This window comes from Neopsephotus bourkii, unplaced genomic scaffold (assembly GCF_033783945.1).
Source record: "Neopsephotus bourkii isolate Nb327-2 ecotype Australia unplaced genomic scaffold, CSIRO-AGI_Nbou_v1 NB_1511, whole genome shotgun sequence".
In the NCBI taxonomy this organism is placed as follows: domain Eukaryota; kingdom Metazoa; phylum Chordata; class Aves; order Psittaciformes; family Psittacidae; genus Neopsephotus; species Neopsephotus bourkii.
This window is the reverse complement of record NW_026901987.1, coordinates 734,743-757,554: the sequence shown is the minus strand read 5'-3', so window position 1 is coordinate 757,554 and position 22,812 is coordinate 734,743. Positions and strand designations below refer to the sequence as shown.

General features: G+C 40.9%; 1 protein-coding gene and 1 long non-coding RNA gene across 2 annotated transcripts in view; one reads left to right on the top strand and one right to left on the bottom strand.

Moving 5' to 3' along the window:
- Positions 1-2,060: 2,060 nt before the first annotated feature.
- LOC133221108 (uncharacterized) lies at positions 2,061-4,943 on the top strand. Its single transcript, XR_009727897.1, has 2 exons — positions 2,061-2,244; positions 4,795-4,943. It is a non-coding gene; the product is annotated as an uncharacterized LOC133221108 (long non-coding RNA).
- Positions 4,944-5,019: 76 nt separating this feature from the next.
- Positions 5,020-22,812, bottom strand: part of ZNF292 (zinc finger protein 292) — a 36,983-nt gene continuing 19,190 nt past the window's right edge. The window contains exons 5-8 of the mRNA XM_061369732.1: positions 19,197-19,399; positions 16,275-16,411; positions 14,756-14,897; positions 5,020-13,158 (exon numbers count right to left, since the gene is read on the bottom strand). Of these exons, the coding sequence (XP_061225716.1) occupies positions 5,941-13,158; positions 14,756-14,897; positions 16,275-16,411; positions 19,197-19,399 (7,700 nt within the window). The 3' untranslated portion in view covers positions 5,020-5,940. The remainder of the gene's footprint in view (positions 13,159-14,755; positions 14,898-16,274; positions 16,412-19,196; positions 19,400-22,812) is intronic.

Here is a 22,812-nt window from a genome sequence, read left to right as displayed (position 1 = left end):
GGTGAGAGCCCCAACCAATTCTTTGTCACAGAAACTAATTGTAAGAATATATCCAACTACTTTAACTCACCTGGACCGATGACTGCAGCGTTACAAGCATCGCTCCCTCACTGTCCAACAGCCGCAGGCAGGACATCCCAGCAGAATGCTCTAGGGCCAACAGCCCTCCCCCCATCCTGCTAAGAATGACCACCCCAGAACATGTGAACACAAACCCACTGCTCTTACACTGACTCAGGGCTCAGACAATATCAGATTTCTTTACAGAGTTAACCAGAAGAGAGGCTGACTGCTAGTTTAGAGGTGTCTTTCAATCAGAAACCTATGTGCTCTGTGCTCTGCATCCAGACTCCCCGAATTGGTCACTTCCCCATCAGCAACTACTGGCTTAGTCAGCACATTCCCCATAGTGACAAGGGGTTTAAAAGAAAGTACCTTTGCTCAATGGCACCACAATTCATGGGTGATGTGTCTGGAAGATGGAGACACACAGGAGGAAGGAGAGAAGACAGAGAAAGGCTGGGTGGCAAAGCAGGGGTACGGTTCCCAACTCTGGAGGAGCTGTCACTTCAGGGATACTCCCGCAGCTGTACTGGGATGTTTTATGCATCACTCGAGGTAAAATATCTGAATGCAAATACCAAATCTATTTCCTCAGGAACCTCTGTAGGTGGCTTTACTGAACTACAGCGCTCTCTGCAGTACATGGTATCTTAAATCAGACCCTGGCGTTAGTCCCCCACTTTAACATGCTTTTTTAAAACCCTACCATACTCGCTTACTTTTTGGACAGGCTGTCAGTACCCACTTAAAAGGGAGTGTGCTGTGCAGGGCACTGACTCTACTGGTGCAGCACCCTCTTTAATCGGAATAATTGGGATAAGAATGAGACAATAGTAAAAATTTTATTCTCAGAAATTCAGACCCAAGTTAGAAATTATTTCCTGGATATTTATAACATTGGAATTTCTCCCCCCCCCCCTTTTTTTAGTAGCATTCTACTATAGCACCATGTAGCTAAATAGTAGTATGCTGTTCTCAGCCTAAAACCGCAGCTGATACAGTTATCTATCATTGAGAATGTCAGTGTTGAAACCATTTTATTTACGCAACATAAAGTTCTAAAAAAACCGTGAGGTCTGTCAACAGCGACTGCAGTGGCTGGGTATCTCTCTGAAACCAAGAGATTTTGGGCAAGCTGTGTGGATCCTCTCCAGAGGAGCTCCTCTGCTCTCTTCTTCACAGAATACAATCACAGCAGATTCACCTTCCTGTAGAAGAGATTTCCCCTGCAGCTTGTTTCAGACAGCAACTCCATCCAAGGAGACTGTGTGGTCTCTCACAGGTAAAATATGACAGCATGAACTTGTAACCTCTCGTAGAGTTAAACCACAAGGATTTGGTATGGTTTTACCCCTCAGACCGCACCTTTCATTTACTCATTTGGCAGAATTACCAGTATAGCCCCTCGGGAGGGATTAGAAGTGAGAGAAGCAAATGGGCTCCGTTCAAATGGAAGCACAGGCTTTCTGTGAGGGTATGCAATTTAGCACCAGATAGCAAACCAAGGGCTATGCCAAGTTGAAATGCTGTTGCCTTTCTGCTTTTTCGCACATAATCCTCACCCTCATGACAAGTCACTTCATTTGGTTGTAGGAATGTGCCCTCTGCATCGATATTCAAGTAAACTGCCAAAGATTCCAGGTGAATAGCTTGAGAGCAATCAAGTGTAGCATTTAATGCAGTTTTACATGGCAAGACAAGTTTATAGGGGGAAAAAAAAAAAAATCAAGCCAGTCTCTCCCAAGATAGACTATTTTATATTACTGAAGGTAGGTCACATCCAGTATGAGAAGAATCCAAGCAAAATTTTTGGTACCACACAATCCAGATGGTGTGTCCCATCCAAGTTAAGTACAAGCATGCATGAAAACTTAACACTGAAGATTCCTGGGTACTGACATGTCCCACCAACGCATTCATGCTTTTGGTTACTCAACAGACCAGATACCTGTCATTTCGGTTAGTAGCAGAAATATATATGGAGAAATTGTTCCTATCCTGGGCACTATACGTGGCACCGCTTCCAAGGCTCATTCCAGTGTGGAAAGGGGAGAGAGGTGGCGAGAGTGCTGCCAGGTACAGTCAGCAAGAGGCATAAGAACACAGGGGGAGCCCAAGCCATCTATAGAGCACACCCACCGAGTTTGTCTGTAAGATCACACTCACTTCCTTTTCAGAAATGTAGGTAGTTAGGGTCTGGCGATCGGAAGATGTTGCGCTGTACGGAAAGATAAGAGCCCCCCTCCGAGTAGCCAATAGGGCCTAGCCTAGGTTGTAAGCAGACGGACGTGACGTTGTAAACCCAGGCTATATAACACCGTGTTACTCGCCAATAAACACCATTTGCTATCCACCACATTGGTGTCTGTGAGCTGATGGCCTGAGCGGCCTGGAATTGGTCGCCGTGCCGTTCCTGAACCAGGTCACCATGCCAATGAAGGCAACAAGTGGTGCTGAAACCCAGGAATCGTCTGGACAGGTGAACGGCGGCCGGAGCGGCTGGACCAGTCCGGGGGGGAGGATGCTCCCGGACCAACAAGGAGGACGGAAGCCCTTGTGAAGGTCGTATCTCAGTTACATAAGCAGTGGGGTATTGATTGTAAGCCCAAAGATTTTACTCTCGCAGTTGCGAGGCTTTTACAAACTGGGGTCATTGACCAGCCAGTGGATATTCTCCACCCTGAGGTGTGGGATAAATGCACTAAAGTGTTAGCGGAGGAGACGATGTCCTCGGGTTGTGGGAAATACCTTAAGTCGTGGGGGAAAGTCGTACAGGCCCTGTGGAAGGCCATGCAAGAGCAGGAGACCTGGAAGGCAGCAAAGAACTGTTTGTGGGCCACCCCTAAATTGGGAGTCGGGGCAGCTACACAAACTCCGCACCCCCCAGACGGTGACGGCTCTACTGAGCCTAAAGATATGCAGAAAGGCGACACGCCTCCCCAGTCCCTGAATCCCGACCCGCCTACGGAGGGACAGGAACGAACAAAATCCTTTTGGGGTGGGTTGGTCGAGGAGGCCAGGGGCGCCGCGGAGAAGGAGTCCGAGGCAATTGGGGTCATCCCGCCGCCCTATGCGCCCCGAAGTGGCGCCGAGCGGAGAGAAGGAGGGCGGGGCGAAGATGCTCCCGGCGGGAAGAAGGAGGAAGTGCTAGAACTAACAAGCGCGAGTAAACGGGGGGGGGGCCGCAAGGGGGGGGGCGCGCGAGCGAGGGGCGGACAGCCAATCAGAGCGGCCATCTGAAGAAAAGCCACTGTAGGGCAAACACCCCGGGGAGCAGGGGGCGGGGCGAACCAGGAAGGCGGGGTGAGCCCAGAGGGAGGGAACGGCCTGCCCGCAAGAAAAGCGGGCGGGGCCGGAGCCCAGTGAAAAGGCGCGGGAAACCTGAAGTAACCGGTCAGTCGACTTCCGACTCGGACTCAGATACTACGTGGGACGAGTGGCTCGCAACCGATTCAGACTCAGAGGAGGAGGAAACGGGGGTAAACAAAGTCAAGAGCCAAAGTATTCCCACCCGGACTAAAGAGGAGCGGCGAGGGGAAGAAGTCCCTCTCACGGACTGGAAGGAAATAAAGATTGCGTCTGCCGACTGGGCCCCATCAGTCAAACTAGCATTCCCAGTCCGGGTGACAGACGGGGGACAGGGTGCACTCGCCAATAAACCTTAAGGATGTACAAGCAATTGTTAAGGCAATTGCGGATAAAGGGCTTAATTCTGCCATGGTCTCCACTCTCATAGACGGTGTTTTCAGAAGAGGCGATATGCTCCCGTTCGATATAAAACAGTAATGGAGATGGGGATGGGAACAACGATGGAGGCTAGCCCTTACAGGGCGAGGATATGCCACTGTTGGAAAAAATGGCAGTTAGGTGGTGCCCACTTAAACCCATTAAACTAGACCTCCAGAATAAAACTAATGAAAATTGTGAGTTTCTGTTCACGGGATTAGATCATCGAACTCCCTCATAACTCATACACCCCAGTGACGAGAGGACGACAAGTCACCAACCATCCCGTCCGTACCCAGGAGCTCCACACCGGCGGAACCCGAGCAACAGCAAAATAGCCCCCAAGGGAGGGGGCCACGATGCCTTTGTCTGATTTTGATTTTGGGGTTTGTTACTATAGGGCAAGTAGAATGATCGTGCTGGTATTACTCTTCAGACCCTGTGTATTGAATCGCCTTGTGTTATTTGCCAATAGCTGGCTAGAACAGGTTAACATCATGTTTGTAGAAAGCCACCAACTACTTTAAGAATGTATCTACTCAGTATTACCCCCACTTATCCCAAGTTGCCCCAACCTACAACCTGTTCCCTTAATTACCCCTCCCTAACCACTTACCCAAAGCCATTAACCACTAACCTGAAGTGCCTCATGCTGTAACATTTTTTATATGTATATATGTACCCTTTTCTACTTTTTATATTAGCCTATTTAATTAAACATGGGGGGGGGAAATGTAGGTAGTTAGGGTCTGGCGATCAGAAGATGTTGCGCTGTACGGAAAGATAAGACCCCCCCTCCGAGTAGCCAACAGGGCCTAGCCTAGGTTGTAAGCAGACGGACGTGACGTTGTAAACCCAGGCTATATAACACCGTGCTAGTCGCCAATAAACGCCATTGCCATCCACCACATTGGTGTCCATGAGCTGATGGCCCGAGCGGCCTGGGATTGGTCGCCGTGCCGTTCCTGAACCAGGTCGCCACGCCAACGAAGGCAACACAGAAAGTGCCTTATTTATTCATTTTTTAATGGTATGGCATAAGGACTCTCGTATTTTATAGATAGATACCAAACTGGTATTATCAAAATAAACCATCTGTTTTATAAACCAATTATTTACAAAAATGGTTTCTGAAGCTTTTTGTTCTGTTTTTTTTTTTTTTAACAAAAATTAAACTATACACCCATCTAAGTTACAGAAACAAAAATAAGCTTTATAAGATCACATGTATAAAATAAGAAATGAAATGTGTTTTTATTTAAGGCAATACTGGGCTACTTCACAAATCACCACCTCAAATATAGATACTGCTCCACACTACTAAGTTTCTATAACATTCACAATGGATTCTTTAATACCAAATATTGTTTTAGATCTCCAATGTAGCAAACTATTTTTATTCACATTTCAATTTTTATTACGGAATCATAAATGCTTTGTATCCAATTAAAAGCAATGAAAAATGTACCTATAAGAAAACTATTATATTTATGTGTTAACTACGTATGAATATCACCCATAGATTCTGGATGTTATAATTTACGAAAATGAGAGGGTGTCAGTATGTTTAACTTATGAAATGTGGTTGTATCCAGCTTCTCTCCGGTAAATGAATGCTTTATGCAAAATAAAACTGGATGTGGCAGACTTAGCTAATTTTAGTTTAAAAGTTCTTAATTTAAAATGACTAAAGAACAGTTTCAAAAACTTACTTACTTAGTTACAAATTAAAATTCCAAATATAAATGTGTAATTTAATAGTTTAGACTTATAGACTGCTGGTGGCAGCAGATGATTTACAATAATAAATATATACTAAAAAGAAATGTATCTACAAATAATAAAGAGTACTGTTATACATGAACAATAACCTGGTGAAAGAGAACAATCACAGACAAGTCACAAAGATTTAGTTCATGGAAAGGACAATCTGATATAAAGCTGAGGTTTTGATGGAATATTTACAAAGCTGAAGCAATTACTCTGTTCTTCAAGTCCCATAGGGATAAAAAGAAATAAGACACTTACATGACTCATGTCATGTTTTTTGCTAATCACTTCAAAATCAAAGGTCCACAGTTACTAACATGCTTGATGGCTTCCTAGTCAAAATAAATGTTATTACATGTCACAGTTAAACACATTAGTTTTTCAGTATTTTGACTCCCCTTCCTTGGGACCCTTCACAGTAACTTTTGCAGCTAAAACCTCTGGATTATCCTCCCAGCGTCCTTCGGTCCTTCTCAGTACCACGACAGGTTTCATTTCCTGAAGCTGCCGCAACATACGCTGAGTGCAGTCTTTAGAAGTATTCTGTAAAACAGTCTGTACAAAAGTCTTGTCTAAAACAATCTTTACGTTGTTACCGCAGGGAAGCTGTGATGGGTTGGCAAACGGTATGAGAGTTTCATTTTCGGAATTTGACCAAGTGACATTGTTACTTGCTACAGAGGTCTTCTCGTTGTGTTTTCGGGCATTTGAATGGGATCCCTTTTTGGTTCCGGTGCTGTGGCAGTCTCTTTCTGTGGTTTTCTTTTGCTTCACAGCAGACTCTTCAAGAAATTTGAGAAATGATGCTTCAAATCCCATTGGTTTAAAGGAGCTCCAGTCAAAAGCTGCAGGTTGCTCTTCAGCTGTTTGAATGGCTACAGCAGTCTCCTCCTCCCTGTGCATGCTGCTCATGTCAGCGGGCGGCACTTCCTCCAGTTTTTCAACTTTCCTCTTCTTACTCTGACATACATTTTTTTCTTTGTTTGCTCTTTTTAAGTTTATTTTTTGCTTTTCTGAGGGGCAGGAGTTGGTCTCTGGCAAGTCCCTGTTTACACTGGAAGAGATTTTTGCTTTATTTTCAGCAGTTGAACAGTCCTCATTAATCAGTTTAGTAATGAATAGTTCTGTCAGTTCATCCACTTCGTCCTTTTCACTTTTGTCAGTTTCCTTTTGTGGTAATGTAGTCGTGCTTGAGTCATTATTGCTCACAATCAAATTTGGTTTAGGCTCTGTCACGTCACTTTTTTGATCAGTCTCCTCTTGCTCACAGGTGTCTTCCTTTACTGGCAAGACAGAGAGCTTTTTTGATACAATAAGAAGATCCCTATGTTGGGAAATAAATGCTTTGGACAGCTTGTGGCATTTATAATGCCTTATTATGTTACTTTCGCTTGTAACTACAGACGAACATCCTTTTATCATACACGGATACTGAGTTATGAACCTGCTTGTACATTCCAACAAGGCATCATTTCTAGCCTTTATGGAATACACATGCTTGCCACGTTTCAGTGAATAACCCTGATTTTCTTCAACTTGGATTCCTTTTGAGTTTTTGTTGTCCAAGTTCAGGTTTTTCTTCAGTTTTGTTTTCCCCGACAGCCTGTTACATTCTTTTCCCGATCTGTTTTTTAGTACTCTCTGTTTGGACTTCAGTGGTTTCTCCTGATTTGCGTTGCTTGAATTGTTTTCTTGATCTGGTGTCAGTCTCCTCGGTCTTATTAGATGATCCTTATGCCTGTCATTATGTTTGTTAAAAATATGCCTCAAGAGGTTAGACCTAGTAGCATAAACACGGTCGCAGCCTTCACAGTCACATCTGAATACGCCGTCATCTTCTACTTTGTTTGGCTTTATCTTAATGCCGTGATCAGCCTCAAGATGTACAACATAGTTAAGATAAGCTGTAAATGAGGACTTACACTGAGACTGATCGCAGGAAAACCTTCCCACTTCTGGAGCTGGTTTCATGTTTCCAATTTGCTCTGGGGTCATGTTATGAAGCTTCATGTAATGCTGTATCAAGCCGGTAACTTCCTGGAAGATGTGAGAGCAGTCGCTTACCTCACACCTGAACTCTCTGACAACAGGTTTGGTTCCCACCTCATTATGTTCCTCTCTGCCTGGGTCATTCTCCTCCTCCACTTCAGCAGAGAAGGCTGGGAGGTCCGATTTGTGCACAGCTTGGTAATGAAGGATTAGGTTTTGCTGTATTGTAAAAGCTGCGAAGCAGCCCTGATGGACACATCGGTAGGGTCTGTAAGGGCTGTATCTAGTGGGAAACTCCGGAGACTTTGGTACAGGCTTCCTATGTTTTCTGTCCTCTTTTTCCGTCCCGTACCTCCTAACCTTGTGTAATTTGGCTTCTGCCTGTGTATTACCAGAAGAGACTGCATTATGTTGCTCTGGTAGAACAGAAATCACTTGGGGCGGTTTTTCCAGTCTTTCAGGAATGTTCTCTGGTAAAAGTTTTTCCAAGACTATTACAGGCTCTAGGACTTCCTTTGTCTGAGCTTCTTTGATCAATGGAGCTGCAGTTTTGGTTCCTATTGTTAGTGGATGCAAAGTTTTTATTTCAACAGGCCGTGGGGCTGTGTTTATGGTCTCATTCTGAGATCTTCTGCCATAAGGCCTCTTAATTTTTAATTTCACCATCTCCTCTGTCGTAAAATGATGTACAAGCTGACAATGTGCTCTGAGATTAGAGTTTCTTGTGAAGGTTTTTGGACAGGTAGCTACAACACATTTGAACGGGGCATACTTCAGTTGATGCTTCTTAATTTCTAGTATCATTTCTGCAGTGTACTGATGAATCTTGCCATAGTGTTTAAATAACGCGTCTTTCGTCATAGCACTGTAACTGCAGCCTGGATCCTGACATACAAAAGGCTTATTAACTTTATCACTGAACTGAATGTTACTTGCCTCTGCAGACAGCTGGAAGAGGGTTTTATTTTCAGTCGATACAACAGGAACTCCTGGTGCTACCGTATGTGCTGGAGGACACTGGGAAACAGTCTGGGAGGCTGGAATGGGTGGATCGTCATCTAGTTTCAGTTTTTGCAAGCGCTCCGTAATTTCCAACATTTGAGTATCATCCTTTTGAGACACTTCAGACTGAGCAGAGCTACTCTGTGCAGCACTGACATTCCCCACATGCACGGCAAACTGCGGCAGTTTTACACCATGTGCAGGATCTCCTAAAGAAGCCTGTGCGTTATTTATTTGTGACTTCTGTTCTGAAGTATCCTGAACAGTATCCTGAACTTCAGTTTTCACCTCAAGTATGTCTGTATTCAAAGCAGCTTTAAGCATTTCCAGAGTTTTTTCAAAGTTCTGCAGAAGACTCTCTTTTGAAATCCTCTTCTCTGAATTTGCTTCCACACAAGAATTTACAGCCACCATTTCAGAATCCCCATTTTCATTTTTTACTGTTAAAGGTGGGAGTGTTGTATGAGCCTCGAGATCTGTTTTGAAGTTCTCTTTGATACTGGTCATTAATGACTGATTGTCAACATTGTTGAGTTTCTGTGCGAGGTCTTCCACCACTTGAGAGCCGCAATTGGCTAGCAAGTTGGACTGAAAACCTTCTCTCTGCATTTGCACGTTTTCTTCAGTGCTTTTGTTTAGAAGTCCTACCACTGTATTATTTACTGCTACTTTTGGTGATGTGTTGGGCGCAAGCAAAGGCATAGTTTCTTTTTTCTTCTTCTCTGAAGCACTGGTTTCCTTCTTATTCAAGTTAATTGATACTGTATCCTCAGGACTACTAATAGCTGAATCTTCTGAAATGTCCACTGCAATGTTTCGCAGTGGTGGAAGAAGTTCTAAACATAAGTCAGGACCGAGGAAGTCTTCTTCAAATCTGCTTAGCTTTGTGTCCCCTCTTGCAAAAACAGGCAAACGCCTGCACACTATTTGACGGGGTCTGGTGTTGAGGGTACTGTTTTGGTCAGTAAGCAGGATACTGGGGTTACCGGCTGGCTGCACCAGAGGAGACATGGTTGAGCTGGGGAGAACAGCTGCATTTATCTGAGTTGTAGCAGTGATGCAACTTGTTGCAACTATGTGTGGAAGCACTTCTGTGTTATCAAAGGTACTCGGGATGCCTGCGGTTTCCAAGGCTTGTTTCATAATCTGATTTCCTTCCTCATTCCCACCAGTATTAAAGTTAGTCACACTGGCCTGTGGAAACACAGTCTTCAATAAGGCTGTGGAATGATTTTCAGTAGCAAGTAACTGGAGGAATGATGGATCTTTAAAACACGTCTCTGGATTGAAGGCTGATTCCTGGGGTTGCTGCAAATTTAATGAACTTGAGGAAACAATCATGCTGGCAAGCAGAGACTGTCCATTGGCCTGCAGAGCTTCTGCAGAAATTTCTGCTCCTTCAAGAGGCTTACAATAAGACCTCTTAGATAAGTGACCACCAAGTGATCTAGGATTAGTGAAAACTCTGAAGCACCTACTACAGATAAATTTGCCATCCCTAATTATTGCTGGCCACTTGGCCCGCTTGTTATGTTTTGGCTTCCTTTCTTTCCTATTTAGGTTCCGGACATGATCTTTTTTCACCTTTTCTGAAGCTGGATCTTGAGAACTGGTTTCAATGAAGTTATTTTCATTACCCAGTCGTGAGGGAAATAGCTGAACCACAGTCTCCTCTTTTGTGAAAGCAGAGCTACTGTTTCCTTCTAGTTGTGATGAAAAGTTATTTGTGTTATTTTCTACTTGTGAGAAGACTGAATTCGGAGGATTCTCTTCTGTCGATGGAAAGAGAGACATTGGACCATTTTCTGCAGGTAAAGGAAGAAAAGGATCGGAACCACCGTCAATATTCAGAGGCATAACTTTTTTTGCTAGATCATCCAGCTGGGAAGGTGAAGTTGCACCAGACAGATTTTCCATTGGTGAACATAAAACACTCTCAGGCTCACTTTTAATAGGAGCAGACAAACTTGGGTTTATGACACTTCCCACTGAAGGCAACACAGGATTGGCCAAATTTTCTAGGTGGGTTGGGAAAAGTGCACTTGAGACAGGTTGCACTTGACTGGAATCGGTAGGATTCAAGTTAGGTTTGTTCTGTGCAATTACAGCAGCACCACTGTGATTGGCCACTTTTGTGGGCACAAGATAAACAATCTTACCATCATTCGGCACATTTTGCATACCGACGGATTTTCTTGGTTTCTTATTTTTATACTGCAGTTTAAAAGCAACATATTCTTCAGGGTGTGCTGCTTTCATATGTTTGCCAACACTCTGTGACGAATTGTATGTTCGAGTACATCCATCGACTGGACAAGTGTATTTCCGAACTGGGGCTGCTGGTGATGCAGCCGGAACCAAAGAGCTATTTATGTTAGGCTGTGAAGGAATAAATGTAATACTTTCTAAGGTTTTTAAAGGCAGGTTATATAGATTAACTGAAGCCTTCATGCTGCCTTCAATTTCAAGTTTGGAAATGGGTACAGTGTTTCGATACCCCGCCTGATTCTGCACACTGAATGGATTTACAACGTTCACTTGTCTTTCTAAGCTCTTTGATTCAAGGGCTTCTGGTTTTAGCGTGTCTGAGGTCACAGAAATATTCTGAATATTGTGAGTCTGGCTGAGACAATCTCCTTCCTTTCTCTCTTGGAAACCTGGAAGACAAGGGTCAGCCAACGTGCACAACTGCTGGGTTTCAGGTTTAGTGGTCTCTACTCTGCTGGCAACAGCAGCCAATTTACCTCTTTTTACAAGGTCATCTTGGATCTTTAGGTTAACAACAGGCACCTTAATCCTGCTTGCTGGAATCACCACTGCTGCCTTCACTGGACCTGTAAGAGACTTCTCGAAACTTGCATCGTTAGGCAAGGAACTGCTTTGCTGCAGCACAATTGCTGATGCATTTATACTTTCATTCCCTGCTGGTTCTGCTTTGACTTCATTCCACACAATGTTTTCTCCTTCGGTAAAAGTACTTGGGTTGTCAGCCGGAAGAGGTGTCAATTCCTCTTTAACAGCAACTCCGTCAGTATTTTCATTAGCATTAGCATGTTGTCTGAGATCAGGCTCGTTAGTCTGGCTTTCAGGCTGCTGCACTGCTTCAGGCTGCTGCACCACTTCAGGTTGCTTGCTGTGGTCCTCAACATGCTTTTCCAGTTCGTTCTGAGAACGGTATACTTTTCCACAGCTTGTGACTTTGCATGTAAAGGTATTATAGTGTTGTGCTTCATGATCATAGAGTAAATAGGCTTCGGAGAACACTCTGCCACATTTAGGAAACATACACTTTGCTCTGAAGACTTGGTGTTCTTTCCTATGCGTCAGCAGCTCAGCATAACTATTAAAACCAGCCTTGCATTTCATCTGAATGCATATATAAGGCTTGCTGCCACAGTGCATTTGTAAGTGATCATTCAGATGAGTAACACTCACAAAATGTCGTCTACAGTACTGGCAAATCACTTTTTTGCTTTGCATTTCAAGAAAACGTTTCGCTTCTTCATTGTCTTTGTGTCCCTTCACATGTGCTATGAGGTTTTTAAAATATTTAAAACCTTTCTTACAAAATGATACAGGGCAGGTGAATTCATTAACAGGGAGAGGCTTCTGAACTGGCACTATATCTGGTACGTAAGGTTTATCTTTGTCATTGTTTTCATCATCTGAGCCATCATTATCATTAAACACAATAAAGTCTGTTGAATAAAGACTGTTCTTCTTAATGGGTCGCTGCTCCTGTTTAGATACAGGATCAGTTTTCTGACTCTCATTGGCAGTTGCTATTTTAGGAGGTCTTCCCAGTCTTTTCAGTGGTTTCATAGCAGCCAGTCTCTCCTTGCTGGAATTTTTAACATGCAGAGTTACATGGGGAACAAAGTTTTCTTTAGAATCGAAATTTTCGGCACAAATAGGGCAACTGTAAATTCCATCTTTATAATGTTTTTGTGCATGCCTGACTATTCTATGTCCTAGGAACTCTTTGTCACATAACACGCAATACTGCATATAAGCTTGCCAGTTCCTAAATCTAGCTGATATGAACCCCCTCTCTCTGAGTTTTTTAATTTCTCTCTTCTTCTGCTTTTCATCTCCAATATCATTAAGAAGACTTGTAGCTTCATCAAAAGTGCCAGCAAGTCCATTCATAGAAGCTTCTTTAGTATCTTCTTGGCAATCCTCAAGCTTCTCATAAACCTCACTATCGTTTAGTTCATCTATTGATGACACGATGGACGCCTCCTCTCCCATAAGTGCCAGACACTGACGCTTCAGAGTTTTCCAGTCCCAGAATTCTGGATCAAAAGGCCACTGAGTTTTCAGTACAAGTAATAGTTCACAGCGCAAAGAATTTGGTATTGGAAGATCCTCTTCCTCATACTTTTGGTCAGGCTGATTGTATAGCATTTCAACAGCGTAATATGCATCCACAGTGGGTTCAAGAAGAAATTCACTCAGCTGACAAGCACGTTTGACCTCCAAATCATCTGGAAGCAGGCAGGAGATAGTCTTGCAAATAGATATCTTGACATCTGCATTTTCACTGGATTCCAAGCGCAGTGCTTTCACACACAGTTCAATGCAGGTCGCAAGTCCAGCACTATCAATCTGCAAAGCAAGACTCATTTTAGTAAGTCAGCTTAGTAAAACCCTTTCTATATTTGCAAATAAGAGATACTATTATTCAAATGCTGAGTGTCAGAAAACATCCCTCTGGAGTATATAATTATACTTTTTACTTTAAGAAACATCATGGTTTGTCTTCAGATACTATTCTTTAAGTTGCATAATTTGTCTTAATGCTACTAAAACAATGTGAAAGTTTGCATACAACTAAACCACAAAATAACTGTATGTTCTGTCTAGCTTAAGAACTTTAGAACTGTATGTTAGAAGTGTTCAGCTTTTATTAGAGCAATCTTGAGCCTTTTCCGTGAAACAAAGCCTGCCAGGTGTGTTGCAGTTATTTGAAATGAGCTTCTATGGAGTATTAACACTGTGTAATAGTAAAAGTGCTACAGGTGAAGTAAGAGAAGCACATGATTTTCACAAAGAAATCACTTAAAGGATAAAAGTTTATTTTTGTTTTTAAAGATCATGCCACTTCAAAGTCAAGTGACCTCAACTGAATGAGCACATGGCTTCACTCCAACTGAAGTAATAAGCACAGTTAAATGTTCCATCATTTAAGTGTTCCAAAGGTCATGTGGTCTTTTCTCATACCCTCAGGCAACATAAATTACATTTATGTCCTCTTTACAGTCCCTTGATGCTGCCAAGGATGTATAGAGAGGCTGTGGTATACATCAGAATAAAGTCTGCTGAGTTTATAAATGCGCAAGTCCACTACCCACATGGTCTCCAATTTCAGCTATCCATGAAATGATCCACAGCTCACTAGAGAAACATCAGTACGGCACAGAGCAGACAGAGCTCTTAATATCGCAAGACTCCGTGACAGTTATTTTTCTCCCCCTCTGTAACTACAATTTAGCTCAGATCTTTGGAAAAAATACTTGTTAAGATTAGAAGCCCATGATTAGCCAGACCACAACACTGCAAAAGGAAAAAAGGAATGTTTATTCTTAGAATATAGCAAATTACAGAAACCTCCCAACTAAAAGCTTTCAGAATAACTCACTGTAGCTATAAACATTAAATAGTGCAACTACTAATGAGAGGAATTTACGGAAATTAGACCACAACGTTAGGCAAGGTAGATTTAACAGAGTTTTTAATACAGTGTTGGATCTATGTCCAGAAAAGGCAAGTGTTTCATTTATCAAACCAAACTGCATTCTTAAAGTGTCAATTCAAAAGGAGGTTTTTGATATTCTTTTTAAACTTTCTGTAATTTTCTTAGATATTAATATACAGCCTTCATTTCCTCTCATAATGTTTTCCTCTCCATTTTCTGTAATATCTGAGATACGGAAAATAAGGAGGAGGAATGTTAGGATCAGCTCTTGTTTATTCCCCCCCCCCCTTTTTCTTCCACAGAAATTAAGAAATTTTTATGATTCAAAATGAATCAACTTATAGTTTACCTGCAGAAGGAAGTTACTATGGCCATTCCTGAAACCAATTAGGATTGCCCCAAAGCTGATGCTACACAAGAGACAGGATGTCTAAGCAGCTTTCATAAATTTTCCTGATTACAGTTCCATTAACAGTGCCAAAAATATTCTTTCAGGAGTATCCTTACCTCAGAATTAATTACTTTAATCAGGAAGAAAATGTGATAAACAGTCTTAGTTAACACAGAAAGTTGACGACATCTCTCTAGATACACTTGAATAGAAGGCTCTACCCTTTGCTGCAGTTTACTCCAGAAAAGAGTCAGTTCCCTAGAACAAGAGAACAGTATTTCAGAGCCAGCAATGCAACCACTAATCTAAAAATGCAAGGTTGAGGACAGTTTCTATTTGGTCTTTGGGAAAGGAAAAAAAAAACCCACTAAATTTATTCGCATCTTATCTTACAGAGAAAAGTTTTTATTAATATGGCACACTAATTGTATCTAATTTTCAAAATTATTACAGTGACTCAATTCCAGAAGAACAGATCAGAATAGAATCAGTATTACCACAATTTACACTATATAATTTACAACTTATTATGTGGTCTTGAAAAAAGTCTTGCAAAGTAGTTTACTCTTCACAGACTGGAATTTTACACTTCTGAATTCTTAGTAATTACTAACAGCTTTAGGAGAATGGCTCTTCTTTGTGGTAGATATGTTTTTCTTGAGCTGCTCGGCTTTAAGAACTGAATCTAACAATGATTTACCAAAAAATTAGCCCCCAAAGCCAAAGGGTATTACTGTTCATTCACTAGTTCCTTCCTCCTTAGGTGCAAATAGCCAGGAGTATTTAGTACCCCAAAACTTTAGCAGCATCTGTTAAAGCAAAATTCTGCATCAGCAGATGTGCTCCTGCTACTGCACATAAAAAGGAGGTGCACAAACAAAGCAAATTCTTCAGAAACTGTACTGGTTTGTAAGTACAACCAAACTGTTAGCAGCTGGAAATTCAGGCCCTAGTGGCTCAAATACTTGCCAACAAAGGCCACTTACTTGTTCCCACATCAAGGAAAGCAAGCCCTAAGCACTATTTATCTTTATCTAGCTTAAGAAATAAAGAGCTCCTTCTTTTCTAGAAGTTTGTTAGAGAGATATACTACATTATAAGGACAGATGGGAAGAGTACTTAATACATTAAACATTGGAACAGGTTGCTCGGAGAGGCTGTGGAGTTTTCTTCTCTGAAGATATTCAAGAGCTGTCTGGACACAGTCCTGAGCCATGTGCTCTAGGTGTCCCTGCTTGAGCAGGGAGATTGGACTAAAGACACACAGTGGTTCCTTCCAACCTCAACCACTTGTGATTCTGTGATTAAATGTTGATATAATCCTGACATGCTGCCTGCAGATAATGTATTCCTTATTTCGACAGCCTACGATTATGTGTCAAGAAAAATTATTAACCAGCTAGTGGCATCTGTAAATGCCTCATCATACACTCAACCTTCAAATTCCCATAATGGAAGCAAATCTTGTCAAATACTTTTTCCTTATATTTGCTTAGACTTTTTGCCTTACTGCTTTCCTGTTTAGCTCACAGATTTTATCAGCTAAAGAAAAGTTGGCTTAGGGCTTATATATCAGCTTTACCTTCCCCAAACTAAATTTTATTCCACTAGACAGAGAACCATTTGCAAACTCACCAGGCACAGTACATCTCTCCTTGCTGCAGCTGGCGAGATAAAAATGCTGCACATAAAATCAGAGCACTTTTTTCATCTCCATCAGATTCTAGGTTACAGATCATTTCTAGAGCATCTTTGCAATCCACTTCTGAGATCTAGAAGGGAAGAAAGAAAACAGGACCAAGACTAAGCAAGTGTTTTCATTTTCAGACATACACTCATCTGATCCTTTGCAAAAAGACAGTAAGTTAGAATTTAATGAATATTTAACTCTATCAGAGGTAAGTTTCAAAGCAAACCAGTGTGTTTCTAGAGTGTCAAAACTGATAACACCACCAGAAAAAACTGTTTTATTAAAATGAATATAAACTTGTTTCTCAGACGTAAGAATTACTTATATTTACTGTCCCAGTCACCTAAAATGGTCACCTATATATAACAATTGTACTAAGCAGACTTATAACTTGAAACTGCAGCTTCACAGAAGAACATTATTCCTGAAATTCTAACCCAGTTCACTAGTCACTGATGTTGCTGATGCTTTAATACAAGAGCAGGTTTAATTTAATGATTTAATGATTAACAAAGCTGAGGTTCAACATGACTGTTCCTGTGTTTTTAAAAAATCAAAGATAAAAGGGGAAGCTGTACAGTAAGAAGTAGATCAACCGAGTTATCTTCTAGAAAAACATTACAGTCTCTGCAACATAACTTTTTTGTTCAAGCAATGATGGAAGCACTTTGTTTTGTAAGAAAACAAAGGGAAAACCAGTCACCCAATAGTACTAGACAGTTGTACCAGTACTGAATCACAGCACTTGTTACATCTACTGTCTAATTTGATTTTCAGCAGACTGGTTTGCTGACTTCAATTAGCACATCTGGCAGGACATGCTGGTATTTATTCTTTGACAGCTGAAAAATAATTTGACCACTGAAAAAGCACTGGTCAAAGTCTCTCTTGAGAAACCACAAGACCACCCAAAGCAAGAAACAGCAGCACCCACCCAAACACCCAACTAGTTCAGTACTTTGGATAAGGTGGCAGCACAGTTTGGTTGGGCATCACGTTATCCAGCTATTGGCCCCACAATCAAACTACTATTTTGAAGGGTACAGTAACTTGTTTTTTCCTCTAAATGGACACTGTAAGTGTGCTAATAACCCATCACTGGACATCATTTGAGGTTTAAAAACCTCAAAATCATTGTCTAAAGAAGACTGCATTTCTCAAGACCTCAGAGAGGATGGATTACTTGTGATACCAATTTAGACTAAAGGTCTACTTTGCTCAGTGCCCCATCTCACAGGGACCATGAGTTAAAAGCTTAGGGAAGAGTATGAGAAACTGAACTTACAATAAAAGGATTTTTTTCCCTGAAATGCCTTTCTAGCTTTTCACTGTTCCTAAGGGACCCAGCTTCCAGCAAAGGTCTGCACAGGTCCAGCCATTAAGACTGTCAGTCTAGGTTTTACGTACTGCAGATTTGAATTCTTCACATTACTGAAGCAAATAGACTAATCCAAGACAAAAATTAGCTCAAGTGCTACTTTTCTGCTTATTCTGAACAGATATCAAATTTTCCATGCCACTACAGAGTAAGCTATATTATTTACAGTTTACCTTTTTTGTCTATTTTCTTGCTGTTCTTCCACTGTGAAACAACTACCCTTCTCAGTTCTGACATCCATCTTAACATATTAATAGCCTTCTCTTGGTACACACTAACTTTCCAGAATGGTTAGTAATACTGCAACCCATGCTGCAGCTGAAACTGCAAAGCTAAGTAACCCAAGCAATCCAAGCTTTGGAAATCTCTGTATTAGGTTCTCTGCAATAACCCAGTTTGAAATTATCTGTTCTGAACGCATTCTTACAAACCAAACCACTCCACTCCTTTTGTCCATGGGGATTCATGGCTCATTCACTGACTGAGCCCATTCTGCTTTGGGAGCATGTTGCGGCTGAGTAATGAAGGAAGCATGTTTGCAGGGTTACAAATTCCAAGTTCCATTGAGCAAACACACAACAGATTACACAGCCCTGTCCCAGCTCCTCCTAAGCGTGTTCTGGCAGGGCCTGCAGCAGCCAAAGCTGGAAGGGTAAGATCAATCTGATCCTGAATATTGGAAGAACACACCCAATGAGAAGCTGTCATTTTAGAATTTAGTCTGTATCTAGGTAGGAAATTTTTCTGTCTCTAGACACTGCGTAGTTTTCATCCCTTTAAGATCAATTTCAACATACTTATTAATGACATAAAAAGATGACGGAGAGAAAAAGACAGCAGAGAGATGCAGGCAGACAAGAAAACTGACAACTACGCTTAGTTTTCTTTTAAAAAGGACAAAAAAAAGCTCAGACAGAACTTTGGGGTGGGGTAAGAAACGAAGATGTCACCTGAAAGAATGTAGAAAAGCAAAGCTGCCATCTCTTCTTTAACTTTTGCATTTAAATAAAGATTTTATGTTCCAAATGAGGTCAAATACCTGATTTCACCTTCAACTTCACCCAGGCACTGGCGTCAAAAAAGGTTACATTTATTCTCTGAACTGAAAGTAGCATCTGAAAGGCCCCATCCTATGTACTGTGTACTACATAAAAGGGTATAGTTAACATAGAAAGAGTGGGAAAGCCATCATCTTCCTTCACTAATAAGATCTGAGGCAGAACTTTTTGAAGCAAATAAAAGTTTTGGCAGAGCCAGAAAATGTCCACATATTACACTTCCTCAAGTGTCTTGAGTCACTACTAGTCAGTTGAAAATTACTCACAAAAAAAAACCAACTCAAAAACCAAACCACCCAAAACCCAACCAAAATATTTCAGATCATATTTAAAAACAAACCCCAACTCTTCTACAGGAAAACAACATACATTTAGTGACTTTATCATCATTAAAAAGTAAGTCTAAATAAAGTTCTTCATCTTTTACTTACTTCTTCCATTAGCTTTTCATTTGGTGATCCTGAGCAAAGACAGACCAGGTAGGTTTGCTTAAAATTGCCTTTTGCGCTGATTTCTGCATGGTCAGAGCAGAGTTTTGCCAGGACCGTAGCCTGTGGTATTTGTTTTGTTTTCATCAGGTGCTTAATGCGCATATCCAGCAGTATAGGGCCTTCAAACACTAAAAAGTCATTCACTACAAAGAAAAAAAATCCAAAATACACGTTTTACAGCAGGTTACAGAGTTAACATGACATTTACTCATTCACTTATACAAGTCAGAAAAGGTAAAAAAGTTATGAAGATGAGACAAAGCATCTTTTAGAACTGAACTTGTTTATCATAGGGATTCCCTAATGCAGACCTTTTATCTACTTGGAGGTTTTGGTTCTTTCTGATTTCTTGGCAAAATAGCTGCACACAAAACAGATTTAGAAAGCATACAGATATTAAAATATTCAGATACCTTTTGATTATAGTTCTACAGAAAGACACGTAACACGAAACCACTACTCCTACATCCTTCTTCATGCATTTATGCTATTTCTTTGCTAACAGTTGTCTTTTAAAGACCTTGCCATGAATGGATAAATGTGGTGAGTGTAGAATTATCTGAAGTCCCTTCCATGGGTGTTAAATAGTTTGTGTTACACATACACAGAATGCAGTCAAACTCCTTTAAAAGTTTTTCAGCCAAGTAAGTTTCCTCCAAGAAGAAGCTTATCTTGTATACATTCAACTCTGTATAGTTTAAGACTCAAAGACACAGGACTGGTTGTATTTTATTCAACTGTATTTTGCAGATATGCTGCTGCCTGAGTTACAACTCCACTGCCTACACTAACGCAACTGTAGGTGCTTCAGTGTAAGGCACAAGAATCCTATAAAAAAGGGAAGGCACAGGTTAATGTGCTTACACATATATCTCAGGTATCATCTAGATCTTCAAAATCAAAATTGCTTCAACTTTGAAGCACGAGGTTTAGTACTACCCCAAAAATATTTAGTCAGTTAATAAAACTAGACACAGAGATGATCGATTTTGTTTAATCCTTTCAACATCATCCCCTCCCTGTGACACCTGTTTCCACAAGCTAGTTACATACTGCATGAAAAGCCTTTTTAGTTTTCAATTATCCACATCTCAGTATCATGACATGTTCTCTCATTTTTTAAAAACAACAGAATTTTCTACTGCATTTTGTTTCCACTCTGTGAGAGACTGATCTGAGATCAGACTCCACTGCCCATTGTCTCAAAGACTGGTCTGAGAAGCTGAGATGGAAATCCACCTATCTTTTGTTTCAGAGATGGGTGGGAGGAGTTAAGACTCTTCCATCCACTGCCTGAAGGATGAGTGGGAAAGAGCTGAGGTTAAGACTCTTCCATTCATTACTTTGAGGATTGGTGTGAGCTACTAGCCCCAAGAACTGCTGCAGACACATGTGTGTCAAACAGCTGGCTGCAAGACCAGGGAAACTGGTCCACCAGGAATGTGTAACATATGACATGAAGAGCAGAGGTACTTCCCCCCCCCAGCTCTTTACAAAAGGGGAAAGAAAGGTTCATTAGTTTTTGATTCATGACTGTCTTTCATTTTATCTCATGATTTCTCCTTCTAGCTACTTACACAGGGTATTACTAAAAGCCCATCTTGCAATTCAAAATTAGGTCAACCGTTCTCTTTTTTATTGTTTTAGCACACAGAATTTTAGGGTAGAAAATCCTGCCTTTTGGATACATCAGGCCTGTTAGACCCCAGCGTTATCTTTCATGCATTTTGAGATTTATGGTTGAATTATCATTTCAACCAATGACTGTTACTTGCTTAGAATCCTTCTGCACTATTACAAATGCTCAGCTACAGGTTACTGATGCGTATTTGACTGAATGTTCTTACAAGTTCTTTCTTCCTCTCTCCATGTTGATGAAGATTATGACCAGATTTCTATTTATGCAAGAAGAAACTAGTGTGCCCTGACAGACAATTAGTAGACAGTAACTATTTCTGTGTGTTAATTAGAGGATATTTGCCTTTAAAGCAGCAGAATAAATGTTCCTTTAATGTCACTACCAATGCTTTACAAAAAGAACTCATACTCTTGTCAAACCACAAATGACCCAGTGATTAATTATATTCAATAGTTTTAGCCTTGCTCTTCCTCCTACCAGGTACCAGTAATCCTTTCTCCCACAGCATTTACTCCCAGCTAGTCTGCCTGGAATAGCAATGGAACATTTTACCTTATTTCTGTAACAAGATACAGGAAGACCTTAGACTTTAAGCTATACTGGTAACCCAAGATGTTTCACTCTGATTTATTATTATAATTACTGCATTTAATATTTTAGAGACTGTCTTCTATCTGCTAGTCCTGAATAATCCCCTTACTTTATTGTTTTCTGCTTCAGCCAGCCTACCTTGCATAATCATCAGAACATTTTTTGTTATCTTCTCAACCAGATACAAGAAGACCTCAAGGTTAAGGCTACATATTAGCTCTTAAGCTTTTATTCTAATCCAGGTGATTATAGTCATTACAGTTAACATTTGAAAGCTCATTCAAAACACAAGCTTTAATTATATTTATTTCGTAACTGAACTGTGTATGCCATTTTAAGACAAAAACCGGTGCCAAGGTTGCAGGAGCAAATCTATGGTGGGGAAGAGTCTCACAGAGAAGATTTTGGTTTGCTTTTTAAAAAAAATATTTTATAAATACATTTTACAGTGCAGCGTATGCTGGTGATCTCTGAATAGTGATGGTTGGATCCTTGAACCTCTTTGCAGTGCGACATACTTCAAAAGTCTGCCTATCCCATTTAAACTTGCAAAAAATTCAGTAAGTTAATTCTTGGCATCCAGGTTTAAATCTCTAAGGATAAATCAGAATCAGATTAAAAAAGGAGCAGCACCCTGGCTTTTTGTGGGGTTATTCTCAGATCCTTCTCCAGGAAAACTGAGCTGTGCCCAATGCAATCAGAGAAAAGCAATTACTTAGTGACATGGCATTGAGAGAGCAGTCTCCCTAGCATTTCAAGAAGTGAGTACTTCCTGCTCATATAGGGTAGGCACCCATGCAACAGTCCATTGCCCAAACTAGAAGAGCAAGAGAATAGTCCAGTTCAGACAAGCCTGCATTTAACTTGATTCTATGATTCTATGAATTTGACTGTAATCAGAACAAAAGAGCTGTTCTGATAGCTGCGTGGTCAGAGAAAATGAACTTGTCTCTCACTATGTCCTGAGCTTGTACGATTTGAAAACAGAGAAATTCAAAAGGATCCGTTTCTGATATGAAACATACACCTAGTTGTGCTTCCTACAAGAGATGCAAAGAGGCAAACTGACCTTCAGGAGTCAGCAACAGAGGCCTTCAAGAACAGCTAATCACTGATTCAGTGATTCTGAAGATTCTGAACAGATTGCAATTACTTTGAATAGGTCATAATTTAGACTAACAAAATCAAAATAACACAAACCTGAAAAAAAACCTAAAACAAATACAGGCAACAAAAGGTTAAGAGAATTATATCAGGGAAAAAAAAAAACAAACCCAAACTTTCTGAAACAGCAAATAGTAAAGGCCACTTTAAGAATAAACGCAA